Here is a 16,412-nt window from a genome sequence, read left to right as displayed (position 1 = left end):
CCACAGGTGGTCGTGGAGGCCAAGTCATTGGGTATGTTTAAGGCAAAGGCTGATAAGATTCTTGATTAGTCAGGGCATGAGGGGCTACGGGGAGAAGGCAGGATATTGGGGCTGAGATGGAAATTGATCAGCCATGATGAAATGGTGGGGCAGACTCGATGGGCCAAACGGCCTAATTCTACTCCTATATCTTACGGTCTTCAGGTCTAAAACAGTTTCCAAGACTGTCCAGGAGCCCAGAGCGCATGCGCACGACATCAGACGTGACGCCACCGATCCTACTCAGGAGTTCGGCGACGGCTCGGAGTCAAGCGCCGGGTCGCACGTTTAATTAACCTCAAGGAACAGACCCCAACGAGGCAAAAACGGGTATGGACGCTACACGCATCGCTAACCGCCGCGCTAATGATAAACGGTCCCCACCCCCGTGCCCCACCGCCCGTCTTGTGTCTCGTCGCCCCGAGCCGTCACTGGCGGCCTGAAATGTACGTGGCAGCGCATACGTATTGATGGAGTAGAGCGGCTGCTTGTGTGCATTGCATGTTGGGTAACAAGGCGGCCATTGATGTCACAGCGTTTGTTGCACAGGCAGACCCTGCCGAGTTCTGAATGTTCAGATCTGGGCGTGCACTGGCTGGAGCTGGAACTCAGACGGAATAAAGAGGAACGGAGTTACACTGCCAGTTAATAAATAAAGAAATATTTCTGATCTAACTGCAATTATAACAGGTGGTGCAAGAACAATTACCCTTTTTCGTTTGGTAGATAAATGGACCACTGTAAATTACCCCGAGTGAGTAGGTGAGGAATTGATATAATTCTGGGAAAATAAAACAGAAACAATGTTGATGTAGTGCATATATAGTTGGCATGTACTTGGTGAAAGGGCCTTTCTCTGTGTTCTTTCTGTCTGTGACTCTCACAGATTTATGATGTGCTGCCACAGAATGAACACAACAAGGCCCTTCACCAGAGGTGCTGCCCCTGGTGGGTGAGAATAGGGCAAATGAAATATCACATGGAGAGGGCTGACTCTGGCTTTAAGTGAGCTTATCCAATTCAGTGAAATAAATAGAGCAGCTGATTGCTTTGTAAATGACTACAGGTTCAGAAGTGAGGATGTTCAGAGAGATCTGGGAGTTTTGTACGTGAGTCACTGAAAGTGAGTGTGCAGGTACAGCAAGCAGTTAAAATGATGGAAGTTATTTCAAAAATAATAGTGCATTTACACTCAGTAGCCACTTTATTAGACACAGGAGGTATGTTCATGGTGTTCTGCTGTTGTAGAGCATCTACTTCAAGGTTTGATGTGTTACACATTCAGAGATGTTCTCCTGCACATCCCTGTTGTAACGCTTAATTATTTAAGCTACTGTCACCTTCCTGTCAGCTTGAACCCATCTGGACATTGTCCTCTGACCTCTGTCATTAACAAAACTGTTGTGAAGATACATTGAAGGGAGGGATCAGAGGCAAAGGGATAAATATCACATTGTCACTTCTTACATTTTTCTCCCAATCTCGTCTAAAATCAGCCCATTGATTTGAATATCTCTATTCAGTCCCTGCTTGATGGGGAATCTCACTGACATTTGGAGAGCAGTAACAGGATAGGTCCGAGTCAGCATGGATTTACGAAGGGGAAATCGTCCTTGACTAATCTTCTGGAATTTTTTGAGGATGTAACTAGGGAGAGCCAGTGGATGTAGTATACCTGGACTTTCAGAAAGCCTTTGATAAAGTCCCACATAGGAGATTAGTGGGCAAAATTAGGGCACATGGTATTGGGGGGCAGAGTACTGACATGGATTGAAAATTGGCTGGCTGACAGGAAACAAAGAGTAGCGATTAACGGGTCCCTTTCGGAATGGCAGGCAGTGACCAGTGGGGTACCGCAGGGTTCAGTACTGGGACCGCAGCTGTTTACAATATACATTAATAATTTAGATGAAGGGATTAAAAGTAACATTAGCAAATTTGCCAATGACACAAAGCTGGGTGGCAGAGTGAAATGTGAGGAGGATGTTATGAGAATGCAGGGTGACTTGGACAGGCTGGGTGAGTGGGCAGCTGCATGGCAGATGCAGTTTAATGTGGATAAATGTGATGTTATCCACTTTGGTGGTAAGAACACGAAGGCAGATTATTATCTAAATGGAGTCAAGTTAGGAAAAGGGGAAGTACAACAAGATCTAGGTGTTGTTGTACATCAGTCACTGAAAGCAAGCATGCGGGTACAGCAGGCAGTGAAGAAAGCTAATGGCATGCTGGCCTTCATAACAAGGGGAATTGAGAATAGGAGCAAAGAGGTCCTTCTGCAGCTGTACAGGGCCCTGGTGAGACCACACCTGGAGTATTGTGTGCAGTTGGTCTCCAAATTTGAGGAAGGACATTCTTGCTATTGAGGGAGTGCAGCGTAGGTTCACAAGGTTAATTCCCGGGATGGTGGGACTGTCATATGTTGAAAGATTGGAGCGACTGGGCTTGCATATGCTGGGATTTAGAAGGCTGAGAGGGGATCTGATTGAAACATATAACATTATTAAGGGATTGGACACGCTGGAGGCAGGAAGCATGTTCCCGCTGATGGGTGAGTCCAGAACCAGAGGCCACAGTTTAAGAATAAGGGGTAGGCCATTTAGAACGGAGTTGAGGGAAAACTTTTTCACCCAGAGAGTTGTGGATCTGTGGAATGCTCTGCCCCAGAAGGCAGTGGAGGCCAAGTCTCTGGATGCTTTCAAGAAAGAGATGGATAGAGCTCTTAAATATAGCTGAATCAAAGCTTATGGGGATAAGACAGGAACTGGATACTGATTGTGGATGATCAGCCATGATCACAGTGAATGGCAGTGCTGGCTCGAAGGGCTGAATGGCCTACTGCTGCCCCTATTGTCTATTGACTGCTCCAGTCACTCCAGATAATCATGATCCCTGTGACATTACAGTTGTATTACTATCTCACAGATTCCTCGGTGTCCTTCCTGATGGACCAGCTGAGGCCCAGTAATGATTTGGAAGGATTTCAGAATCAGGTTTATCTTCAATGAAATTTTATTGTTTTGTGGCAGAAGTACAGTGCAGTACATAAAAAAAAATAGTGTTGCAGAAGAGAGCAAAAATAGTGAGGAAATGTTTATGGGTTCATTGCCCATTCGAAAATCTGATGGTGGAGGAGAAGGAGCTGCTTCTAAAACGTTGAGTGTGTGTCATCTGGCTTCTGTACCTCCTCCCTGATCATGCCAGTGAGAAGAGGGCATGTGCTGAGTGTTAGGGCACCTTTTTGAGGCATCACCTTTTGAAGGTGTCCTCGATGCTGGCAAGGCTAGTCCCCGTGATGGAGCTGGCTGAGTTTACAACTCTCTGCAGCTCTTTCCTAATCTGTGTAGCGGCCCCTCCATTCCAGATGGTGGCACAACCGGTTAGAATGCACAGTAAATCTGTTAAATTTCAACAGGTACATTTAATGTTGGAGAAATGTATACAATATACATCCTGAAATTCTTTTTCTTCGCAAACGTCCACGAAAACAGAGGAGTGCCCCAAAGAATGAATGACAGTTAAATGTTAGAACCCCAAAGCCCCCTCCCAGCTCCCCCTCCCCCACCAGCAAAAAAGCATTGGCACCCCCCCCACCACCGAGCACTCAATTGTGCAGCAAAACATCGGTGAGATATCAAATCTCAGACTCCTGTTGAAGTATAGCCACTTAGTATTTTTTCCTCATGTCTCTGCTACAATAGTGTGTTAGCTGTGGTGTAGGCTGCCTTAAGGCTGATTTATACTTGTGCGTCAAATATACGCCGTAGGTACAGCGTAGCGGCACACTCTACGCAAACCCTACGCCGTAGCTTAACGGGTACCTCTCCCAAAATGTAACTATGTTGCGGTGTCACAGACCGAAACAAGTGTGATTGGTCCGCTTGGTAGCCTCACATTTCCTCCTACGCTGCAATAGCTTCCCATCGGGCGACTGAAGGGCAGGGAAGGAACTCTGGCTGCAGTGCTTTCCATGAAGCTTTACAGACCTCTGAAATTATGGGGGACACTGTGCTTGACGCCAGTTTGTAGCTAGCTGCTACAGCCTGTTGACTTCCACCTGAAGCTGAAACTCGAATGGTGATTGCCAGTCTCTGAGTATACTGTGCGTACACTGATGTGAAATAAACGGTTGGAGACGATGAACCAAATCGTCAAATCTACCTGCCGACATCAGAAAATATTTAAAATGCATTTCCTCATCCATGTCTCTCACTGGCCGGACAAGCACAGAAAATTCACCCTCCTTCAGTTTCAGTCACCATTGTTTGAAGTTTGAGTTTCTTCGTGTTGAGTTTCAACATGAAGAAACTCAACACAGTGGCATAGAAACCCCACCGCCAACTAGCGTTTTGGCGGTGAATTGCAGCATGATGCAGACACACCAGTGCACAAGTAAAAATGCTCACAATGGCGTAGCCCACTTGTGTAGCCTACAGCGCAAACTAGTATGCACAAGTATAAATCAGCCTTCACTCTTGCCTGTGGAACAGAAGGAAAGGGCTTACCGCAATGCCCCAACTTAAACGTGGTGTCCTTGCCATCATAGTATGTCAGAGCACTGAAATGTTCTCTTAAATGTCACAGTTACAGTGTCATAGTCAGAGAGCCACCAACTGAGCCACAGCCAACCCAGGAGATTAAAGTGATCTGTTCTGAGTCACTACCCTGTACTCACTGATGATTTTTGTAACTTTTTACAGGACATCAAAGGTGGAGGAATTGCGACTGGGTATCTCAGATGGAATATCACATCAGGTCTACACCCCACTCAGCTCCCCAGCACCTGAATATCATCGGCCTGTGAACGTGGAAGGAGAGATGCTGGTTTGTTTCACTTCAGACCCCAGGCAGTGAGGGCTGTTGCAGGGCACCGACCGTGACACATTGGGGAAGTGAGGCACTGTCTACGGTGGGGAGGGGAGAAACCACTTCCATGAGATTTGCAGAGAAGCCGTGTAACTTCTTCCAGCCTGTGAAGGAGCGGGCAGTGATCACTCCAGTGCAGATTGGGAAAGGAACACCCACTGCAACAAGAGACCGTGTGTGACACGCTGGGGGAGGTGAGCTCACCTGATCTGTGACTGGGAACGTGTTCACCACATCCTTGTTTCTGCACCAGGAAACATTCCTTCTTTTGACTGAGATAGACTTGATCCATTTCCCTGAGAGTATTCCCATGTTCTTTCCACCTGTTTCCTTTTGAAGAAAGCAATCAATTCAGTCATCTTTTTACGGACTGATCACTGAGGTCCTGGAGAAACTTTGTCACCTTGCTTCAGGTGCATGTAGGGACTCGGTCACGATGGGACTCTGGGAAATTCGTATGGGGGAGAGGCCGTTCATCTGCTCTGCATGCAGGAAAGGATTCACTCCCTCATCCCATTTGGTGACACACCACTGAGCTCGTGTGAGGAGAGGCCATTCTTCTGTGGGAGAGGATTCATTTGGCCATCCGACCACAGGAAAGAACTGATGAAACGGCAGCGAGTTCCTGCTGGGAAGAGGCTATTCACGTGCTCTCACTGCGGGAAGAGTTTCAACAATTCCTTCAACCTGCAGAGGCACCAGCGAGTCCACACTGGGGAGCGGCCGTTCATCTGCATTCAGTGTGGCGAGGCATTCACTCAGTCAACCCACCTACTGGTACACCAGCGAGTTCACACCAGGGAGAGACTATTCACCTGCACTGAGTGTGGGAAAGGATTTGCTCAGTCATCCAGCCTACTGGTACACCAGCAAATTCACACTGGGGAAAGACTGTTCACCTGCTTTGAGTGTGGAAAGGGATTCACCCAGTCATCCAAACTGCTGGCTCACCAGCGGGTTCACACCGGGGAGAGGCCGTTCATCTGCTCTGAGTGTGGGAAGGGGTTCACTCAGTCGTCCCACCTCCTGACACATCTGCGAATACACACGGGGGAGCGGCCATTCACCTGCTCTGAGTGTGGGAGGGGTTTCAGCCGTTCATCCAGTCTGCAGACCCACCGACGGGTGCACACCGGGGAGAAACCATTCTCCTGCTTTGATTGTGGGAAAGCATTCACTCGGACAGCCAACCTGTTGGTACACCAGCAGATTCATACTAGCGAGAGGCTGCTGTTCATCTGCACCGAGTGTGGGAAGGGGTTCAGCCGGACCTCAAACCTCCAGATACACCAGAAAATTCACAGCGGGGAGAGGCCATTCACCTGCTCCGAGTGCGGGAAGGGATTCATCCGGTCGTCTGACCTTCTTACGCACCAACGAATTCACACCGGGGAGAGACCGTACACCTGCTCTGACTGCGGTAAAGGCTTCACTCGTTCAACTGATCTGCTGATGCACCAGCGAGTTCACACCGGGGAGAAACCATTCACCTGCCCAGAATGTGGAAAGAACTTTATTCGGTCTTCTCACTTCTGGAGGCACCGACGAGCTCATACTGAAGGGAAAGTTTAAATGTGCGGTACATATGGGGGGGGGGGGGGCATTTAAACACGGCAGCTGCTGAGACAGCGGTGAGTTTACAAGTGACTGCAGGAACTGATTCTGCAGTTATTGCTGCTGTTGATCACATCCAGGTTTGGACCCTGGTTACTGGGCACGTTTGGGTTGTTTCCCCTGGAACTGCAGGTACATTTGTATTCTGCATCGATTATAAATAAATCTGTTCTGTGTGAATGAACTGGGATTGAGGGGGGTGTGAAGAGACTTTGAGGGGATGTGGACGAGCTGAAGGGACGGGCAAGCACACAGCAGATGCTGTCAAATGTTAGAAATAGGAGATCATCAACCTCAGTGGAAACTTCTGATGTTAAGTTGATCAGGAGATGTTCGACGGCAGGAAAATGGTGTCCGATCACTGTCAGTCATGACCTTGCTAACTGATGGGGCAGAGAGAGGGGCCAGGTGGCCCTTTCTTGTGGTATGATGCTCACACAAGGCAAGGAGCACAACACACTGTTGGTCCAACAGCGTCTGTGGAGGCAGAAAGTATGAGTCAGTGGTCTGGGTTTCCTGACGCAGGGTCTCGACTGGAAACAGCAACTTGTACTTTCAACGTCCAGAGGCTCTGCTGAACCCGCTGAGCTCTCTCAGCGTCCTGTTTTGTGGTCCCAGGGTCCAGAATCTGGTTCACCTGGGGAAAATGTGCCAAGAACTGCAGGGGGAGCTTAAGCCAAGTGCACAGTGTTGCATTTTGGGAAGATAAACCTTGCACCGTGAATTGCAGTGTTCTGGGGAGCACTAGAGACAAATATGTACGGAGCTCCTTGAAAATGGCGACGTGGTAAACGGGGTGATGAAGACATTTGGCTCACTTACCCTCCTTAGTCAGGGGTTTGAGTGCAAGGGTCAGTACGTCGTGTTGCAACTGTAGAAAATGTCGCAATTTATGTGCATTTCTGGTCACCTATCTATAGGAAGGATAACATTAAAAAGGCAAAGTTGCAAAATAGATTCTCAAGAATGATTCCAGGACAGGAAGGCTTGAGTTATAAAGAGAGACTGGATGGAACATAGAACACATCAGCACAGTGTGGGCCCTTTGATCTGACCTTTTAACTGCCCCTAAGATCAATCTAACCCTTTCCGGATACATAGGCCTCCATTTTTCTATCATCCATGTGCCCATCCCAGAGTTTGTTAAATGCCCCTAAAGTATCTCTCTCTACCAACTCAGGCAGGCTGTTCCACATACCACCACCTGCATAAAAAAACATTTTCCTCTGCTGGTTATACCCCTCTGGAGCATAGTAGGTTGAGTCATTACCTTACAGAGGTTTATAAAGTGGTGAAAGGCATCAATAAGGTGGATAATCACAGCCGTTTCTCAGGGTAGGGGAGTGTCAAGCTAGAGGGCATCAGTTTCAGGTGAAAGAGAGAGAGAGAGAGAAAGATTGAACTAGCTCTTTAAGGGCAGGTTTTTCCACACAGAGGGTGGTGGGTGTCCGTCACACAATGTTAGAGGGAGTGGTAAAGGCAGGTACAATTACAGTGTCTGAAAGGCATTCGGACAGTTTCATGGACAGGAAAGGTCGAGCAGGATCTGGGCCAAATGCTAATAAATTGGATGAGTTCGGGTCGCAACTCATTCAGGCTGAAGGACCTGTTCGTGTGCCTTACACCTCAGACTGTCTGCCATCTCTCATGTCTTCACAGAAATAGATCGATACTTTATTGATCCCAAAGGAAATTTGAGTGTGACAAGTGCTACAAGAAAGAATTTTAAAAATGTTTCCTTAAAAATAACATGTACAAGATTTCCAAGTTCACAATGATAAGATGGTAGTGCAAGAATCGCCATAATATTATACAGTAAAAGGTGCCCATTCACACTGTCCGGATAAGAAGTGATGGCAATAAAGCACAGGGTGTTGGTGATGGCAGAGTGGGGTGAACAGAAGTAAACAGACATTCTAACAGGACGGGGTCAACAGTTCCCAGGTTGATTAATTATACAGCTTAATGGCCAAGGGTAAGAATGACCTTATGTAGCATTCTTTGGAGCAGTGCAGTTGTCTTAGTCTGTTACTAAAGTGCTCCTCTGTGCAGCCAAGGTGGCGTGCAGAGGGTGAGAAACACTCCAGAAATGCCAGGATTTTCCATAGGGTCCTTTCTTCCACCACAGCCTCCAGTATGTCCAGTTTGACTCCTATACCTTTTCTAATCAGTTTATTGAGCCTGCTGGCATCACCCATGTGAATGCCATTTCCCCACCACCCCACCGCATAGAACGTTGTACTGGCGACCTCAGTCTCCTCAGGAAGTAGAGGTGACTCTGGCCCTTCTTGTACACAGTCTCTGTGTTGGTGCTGCACTCAAGTCTGTCATCCAGGTGCACCCCCAGGTACTTGTAGGTCCTCAGCATTCTCACGTCCTCACCATCGATAGTAACAGGGAGCAGTGCAGGCTCAGTCTTCCTAAAGTCCATCACCGTCTCCTTTGTCTCACTGATGTTGAGATGCAGATGATTCAGCTTGCACCATCTGACAAAGTCCTCCACCAGAGTCCTGTACTCAATCCTCCCGTCCTCCCTTTATACACCCAACTATTGCTGAGTTGTCGGAGAATTTCTGCAGATGACATGACTCTGTGTTGTATGTAAAGTCTGAGGTTTACAGAGTAAACAGGAAGGGAGCCAATACAGTCCTTGTGGGGCCCCAGTGCTGCTTATAACCATATCTGACACACAGCTCTGAAGCCACACAAACTGTGGTCAGCCAGTCAGGTAGTCCATTATCCAGGACAATGGAAGTGCCAACCTGCATTGAATGGAGCTTTCCCCCCAGCAATGAGGGCAGTATGGTACCGAAGGCTCTTTGCAGATTTATTGCATGTACATCAAAACGTACAGTGAATGCATCATTTGCGTGAGCTGCAGGGACCGGTGTTCCAATGCCAACATAGTGCGCCCACATTCCTCAGCAGAACAACACGGTACACAACAAAAGAACTACAGCAAAATTCCCCCTTTCCTCTCTCCCATGAACACACACAGTCCTCTAACCCCAGGGTGGGCTGTCTTTGGCCCCCAGCCCCCAGTGGACTCGCACTCGGGTTCACAGACATTGGACCTTCAACTTTCCCAGCGGCCTTGCAGGGATTTGCAAAACGTACAAGTTATTTCCCTCATAAAAGTGATACTTCGGTGTGGGTTGTAAATGCTTGGGAAGGAAACAGTTCCCCATCCCAGGTGGAAACGTGAATCAGGATGAGTGGGACTTCACCTGGTCTGTGTCTGGGAGGTAGGTCATCATGGTGAAAACACCATTTCCTTCCTCTAATATCTGGTATGTTGAATGCACACCAGCACGTCCTCACTGGAGACAGGCCAGTTTGACTGCAGTAAGGGACATGGAGGGCATTCATCTGCTTCAAGTGTGGGAAACAATTCAGTCAATCATCTAGTTCCTGACCCACCAAATAAATCACAATGGGGCCCAACAATTCGCTCACTCTGAGTCCTTGGAGCAGATGGTGGGAAATTCACTCATCCCTCCAATCAGGTGTCACACCAGTCAGTTTTCATGCGGGAAGAGTATTGAATTATGTTCTGTATAGAATATTTCAAGATGAAATGTACTTAAATTGACTTGCATGTAAAAGTCTTTACTAAATCGGCATGGTATTGCTGCAGTATTGCAGTCCAGGTTCATTTCTGCCACTTTTGGAGTGGTCATTGTCAGAGTGTGCCAGTGATAGAGTGGGAAGGCTTTGGCGTGAACAGGCAGAGGCACAGACAAGAAGCAGTGAGCTTTTTGTAGTAGACAGTAGTCAGGATGGAATTCTGCTCTTGTCAGCTGGAGATCTTGTGATCTGTGCTGGGACCTCTGCTGTTTTTGAAGTATATAAATGACCTGGATGAAAATGTACATGGGTGGGTAAGTGAGTTTGCTGATGATACCAAGATTGGTGGAGTCGTGGATAGTGTAGAAGACTGGCAAAGAATACAATATGATATAGATCAGCTGCAGATATGGGCAGAGAAATGGCAGATGGAGTTTAACCCAGAAAAGTGTGAGGTGTTGCACTTTGGGTGGGCAGGTGCAAGGAGTCAGTATACTGTTAGGGAAAGAGCCGTAACAGTGTAGCTGATCAGAGAGATTTTGGGATCCAAGTTCATAGCTCCTTGAAAGTGACTACACAGGTTAATGGGTGTTTAAGGAGGCTTATGGATTGCTTGCTTTCATTAGCTGAGGCATTGAGTTCAAAAGTCAAGAAATTATGTTGCAACTTTATAAAACTCTATGAAATATTACATACGGTTCTGGTTGCCCCCTCTATAGGAAGGGTGTTGAGGCTTCGGAGAGGGTGCAGAAGAGGTTTACCAGGATGCTGCCTGGTTTAGAGAGCATGTGCTATCATGAGAGGCTGGATAAACTTGGGTTGTTTTCTCTGGAACGCTGGAGGCTGAGGGGAGATCTGACAGATGTTTATAAGATTATGAAAGGCATAGACAGAGTAGACAGGTAGTATCTGTTTCCAAGGGTGTAAATGTCAAAATACCAGAGGGCATGCATGAAAGGGGGTAAGTTTTTTACTCAGGGAGTGGTGGATGCCTGGACTGTGCTGCCTGGTGTGGTGGTAGAGAAAAATACATCAGAGGCTTTTAAAAAATGTTCAGATAGGCACATGGATCTGAGGAAGATGGAGGGATGTGGACATGGTGTAGGTAGGAGGGATTAGTGTTTGAGTGCTTTTGATTTGCTTTTTAGCTGGTTTGGCACAACATTCTGGGCCGAACAGCCTGTTTCTGTGCTGTACTGTTCTATGTCTTCTCCTCTCTGACCACGTGTTTCCTCCGGGTGCTCTGGTTTCCTCCCACACTTCAAAGATACACGGGTTAGTGGGGTAATTGGTCACATGGGTGGCATGGGCTGGTTGGGCCAGAAGGATCTGTTACCATGCTTTATCTCTACATAAATATAAACAAAAATAAACCATTGAGGGTAGTTGTTGGTGTGTGAACCAGTAAGTTTCTTGGTAAATTAAGTGCTTTTTGACATGAAGCCATTTTTAAAGCTTCTAACTTACACTCAGTGGTTACTTTATTGGTCTCCCTCAGATCCAAGTGCAACCCATCCCTTTTGTACAGGTCACACCTGCCCCAGAAGACGTCCCAATTATCCAGAAGTCTGAATCCCTGCCCCCCTGCTCTAATTCTCAGCCACGCATTTATCTGCCACCTCATTCTATTCCCATCCGCACTGTGGTATGGCACAGAAAGCAACCCCAAGATTACTCCCCTTGAGGTTCTACTTCTCAGCTTCCTTCCCAGTTCCCGGTATTCTGTTTTCAGGACCTCCTCCCCTTTCTGCCTATGTGGTTGGTACCAATATGTACCACATCTTCTGGCTGTTCACCTTCCCATTTCGAGATATTGTGGATGCATTCAGAAACATTGTAGACCCTGGCACCTAGGAGGCTTTGATTGAGTTTGCAAGCACAATACCAGTTAACCATGTCGATTTAGAGAGCGTGTGTGGCTTGAGGTCAAAGTGCAGAAACTTTAATAAGTGAGGCTGAGTGATAATGAAGCTCAGTAAATCAAGGGCAGATCTCTCCTTTTCCTTAGCCCAGTATTTAGTTCAGAGGTAGAAAGGATCAAGGATCAACTTTATTCACCAAATGTATGGGGAATTTGCTGTGGCGTGCTGTTCAGGATGCAATATGCAAAACAAATTATAAAGAACAAAGATTATATAAAAGTAAAGTTAGAGGTTAAATTATGAATGTGGAATAAAATGTATGTAAATCCATCATGTATTTACAATGTAGACATGGTTATAAAATCTGCTTTAATGTGTTTACAGTGCAGGGAAGTGATTGAGGTAATAGATGGGGGGGGTGGGATAACTATAATGGTTGATCAGATTAACTGCCTGGAGAAAGTAATTTTTCAGTTGACTTGAAGTTTTTGTTTTAATAATACTTTATAATACTTTCCAGATGGAAGTTTTTTGGGAAAGGCAGTTTTCAGGGTGTGTAGTGTCCACAATGATTTTTCTTGCTGCTGCTTCATCCTGGACGCATACAAGCCCTGCAGTGATTGCAGTCGTGACCTTTTCTGCTGACATGACTATTCACTGTAGTTTTTGTATATCATGAGGGGGTTGCTTCAACAAACCAGCGTGTAGTGGCTGATGTGAGGACGCTGTCTATGATGCCAGTGTGGAATTGCACCAGAATGTTCTGGAGAAGATGGAATTTTACCAACTGCTGGAAGAGGAACATCCTCTGCTGAGCCAGTGGAGTGGTTATAGTAATAGCGTATGGGTGAGCTGTGCCCAGCTCCCATCTGATACAGTCCCTTGTGTACACACTCACCAAGTCCTCCTCACAGATGCAGAACCCTGGTGAATACAATCTAATCTTAGACAGGCCAATCTCCTATTCACATCCCACTTCCATGATGCTGGGCAGATTCCCTCTCCCTGCTGTCATTCCTGGTCTGTGCTGGTCCCTATCTGGTTTCTGCTCCTGTTCCATTCAGTAATACAGAGAATGTACAGTCAGAGACAGGACAATCGTCCCAGCCGGAGCCACACTGGGACATCCTCAGCGATGGGTCCTCTCCCTGCTTTCAGACTGGCACCAACCTGAGGAGATTTCTCCCTGTTTCATCTTCTTGTATTGCAGTGACCCACTGGTGTGTGAACACAACCCTTCTCTGACTCTGTGGCTCAGAAGGGTTGGGAACTGAAGAGGATGGCAGCAGTAATAGGAGATTTTGGAGTTAGGGGGACTGATAGGTGATTCTGCGGATGCAAAAAAAGAAAGACGGATGGCAGTTTGCCTCCCAGGTGCCAGGGTCTACGATGTTTCTGAACACATCCACAATAATGAGGAGGCAGATAAATGTGTGGCTGAAGAATTAGAGCGGGGGCAGGGATTCAGATTTCTGGATAATGGGGACCCCTTCTGGGGCAGGTGTGAGCTGTACAAAATGGACGGGTTGCCCTTGAATCTGAGGGGACCAAAATTCTTGTGGGCAGGTTGACTAGAACTGTTGGGAGTGGTTTAAACTGAGATGGCAGGTGGGTGGGAACCAGTATGATAGGGCTGAGGACGAGCCAGTAGGTTTACAAGTGGATGATGGATGTAACATGAATGTAAGGAAGGACAAGCCAATGACTGGGTACAAATGTAAACAGAGCAAAGGGTTAAATTGTACCACAGAGGCAAATTTCAAAAGGGCGAAGAATGCAGGTCTGAAGGTGCTGTATTTAAATGTGCCTAACATTCAGAATAAGGTGGATGAACTCGTGGTGCAATTAGAGATTGGTCGGTATGACGTTGTGGGCATCATTGAGTCTTGGCTGAAAGAAGGCCAGAGTTGGGAGCTTAACATCAAAGGGTATTCTTTGTACTCAAAGGACAGGCAGGAAGGCACATCTTTAGAAAGAGGTAACATAGTGTCAGAGAATGTTGAATCTTTGTGGGTGGAGTTAAGAAACTACAAGGGTGAAAAACCATATGGGAATCATAAAGGCCTCGAAATAGTAGCCAAGATGTGGGGCTGAGATTGCAAGGGGATTGGGAAAATCAGGTTGGTGTCAGATTGCAAGAGAGGAAATTTGTTGAACGCCTATGAGATGGCTTTTTAGAGCAGCTTGTGCTTGAGCCTACTCAGGGAAAGGCTATCTTAGATTGGGTGTTATGTAATAACCTAGATCTTATTAGGGAGCTTAATGTAAAGGAACCCTTAGGAGGCAGTGATCATAATATGCTTGAATTCATACTGCAGTTTGAGAGTGAGACACATAAGTCACCTGTATCAGTATTGCAATGGAATAAAGGGAATTACAGAAGCATGAGAGAGGAGCTTGGCTGTGTGGATTGGAGGAGGATACTAGCAGGGATGACAGCAGAGCAGAGATGGCTGAAGCTTCTGGGAATAGTTCACAAGGTGCAGGATAGATATGTCCCACAGAAAAAGTTGTTTTCAAATGCTGGGGTAGGCAACTGGGCTAACAAGGGAAGTTTTTGACTGCATAAAAGCCAAGGAAAGGGCATATAAGGTAGCAAAAGTGAGTGGGAAGTTGGATGATTGGGAAGCTTTTAAAATCCAACAAAAGGGAACCAAAAAGTTATAAGAAGGGAAAAGGTAAAATATGAGGGCAAACTAGCCAACAATATAAAGCAGGATACTAAAAGTTTTTTCATAGAAACATAGAAAACCTACAGCACAATACAGGCCCGTCAGCCCACAAAGCTGTGCCGAACATGTCCTTACCTTAGAACTACCTAGGCTTAGCCATAGCCCTCTATTTTTCTAAGCTCCATGTACCTATCCAGGAGTCTCTTAAAAGACCCTATTGTTTCTGCCTCCACTACCCCTGCCAGCAGCCCATTCCATGTACTCACCACTCTCTGTGTAAAAAAAACTTACCCCTGACATCTCCTCTGTACCTACTTCCAAGCACATTAAAACTGTGCCCTCTCATGCTAGCCATTTCAGCCCTGGGAAAAAGCCTCTGACTATCCACAAGATCAATGCCTCTCGTTATCTTATACACCTCTATCAGGTCACCTCTCATCCTCCGTCACTCCAAGGAGAAAAGGCCGAGTTCACTCAACCTATTCTCATAAGGCATGCTCCCCAATCCAGGCAACATTCTTGTAAATCTCCTCTGCACCCTTTCTATGATTTCCACATCCTTCCTGTAGTGAGGCGACCAGAATTGAGCACAGTACTCCAAATGGGGTCCGACCAGGGTCCTATATAGCTGCAACATTACCTCTTGGCTCTTAAATTCAACCCCACGGTTGATGAAGGCCAATGCACTGTATGCCTTCTTAACTACACAGTCAACCTGCGTAGCGGCTTTGAGTGTCCTATGGACTCAGACCCCAAGATCCCTCTGATCCTCCACACTGCCAAGTCTTGCCATTAATGCTATATTCTGCATCATATTTGACCAACCAAAATGAATCACCTCTCACTTGAACTCCATTTGCCCAGTTTTGCATTCTATCAATGTCCCATTATAACATCTGGCAGCCCTCCACACTATCCACAACACCCCCAACCTTTGTGTCATCAGCAAATTACTAACCCATCCCTCCACTTATCCAGGTCATTTATAAAAGTTACGAGGAGTAGGGGTTCCAGAACAAATCCCTGAGGTACACAACTGGTCACCAACCTCCATGCAGAATATGACCCATCTATAACCACCCTTTGCTTTCTGTGGGCAAGCCAGTTCTGGATCCACAAAGCAATGTCCCCTTGGATCCCATGCTTCCTTACTTTCTCAATAAGCCTTGCATGGGGTACCTTATCAAATGCCTTGCTGAAATCCATATACACTACATCTATGTGTTTAGTCACGTCCTCAAAAAAATTCAATCAGGCTCATAAGGCAGGACCTGCCTTTGACTATTCCTAATCATATTATGCCTCTCCAAATGTTTATAAATCCTGCCTCTCAGGATCTTCTTAATCAACTTACCAACCACTGAAGTAAGACTCACTGGTCTATAATTTCCTGGGCTATCTCTACTCCCTTTCTTGAATAAGGGAACAACATTCGCAACCCTGCATCCTCTCCCATCTTCATTGATGATGCAAAGATCAACGCCAGAGGCTGAGCAATCTCCCTCGCTTCCCGCAGTAGCCTGGGGTACATCTCATCTGGTCCCGGTGACTTATCCAGATTGATGCTTTCCAAAATCTCCAGCACATCCTCTTCCTTAATATCTACATGCTCAAGCTTTTCAGTCCACTGCAAGTCATCCCTACAATCGCCAAGATCCTTTTCCGTAGTGAATACTGAAGCAAAGCATTCATTAAGCACCTCTGCTATCTCCTCTGGTTCCATACACACTCTTCCACTGTCACACTTGATTGGTCCTATTCTCTCACGCCTTATCCTCTTGCTCTTCATATA

At 46.6% G+C, this 16,412-nt stretch overlaps 1 protein-coding gene across 1 annotated transcript in view; it reads left to right on the top strand.

Annotated features, from left to right (window-relative positions):
* The first annotated feature begins 272 nt into the window (after positions 1-272).
* LOC140204037 (uncharacterized) overlaps positions 273-16,412 on the top strand; it is a 70,472-nt gene continuing 54,332 nt past the window's right edge. The window contains 2 exon segments of the mRNA XM_072270287.1: positions 273-369; positions 4,740-6,110. Of these exon segments, the coding sequence (XP_072126388.1) occupies positions 5,392-6,110 (719 nt within the window). The 5' untranslated portion in view covers positions 273-369; positions 4,740-5,391.

Source organism: Mobula birostris, chromosome 10 (assembly GCF_030028105.1).
Source record: "Mobula birostris isolate sMobBir1 chromosome 10, sMobBir1.hap1, whole genome shotgun sequence".
Classification (NCBI taxonomy): Eukaryota; Metazoa; Chordata; class Chondrichthyes; order Myliobatiformes; family Myliobatidae; genus Mobula; species Mobula birostris.
This window is presented reverse-complemented; position numbering and strand designations above follow the sequence as displayed.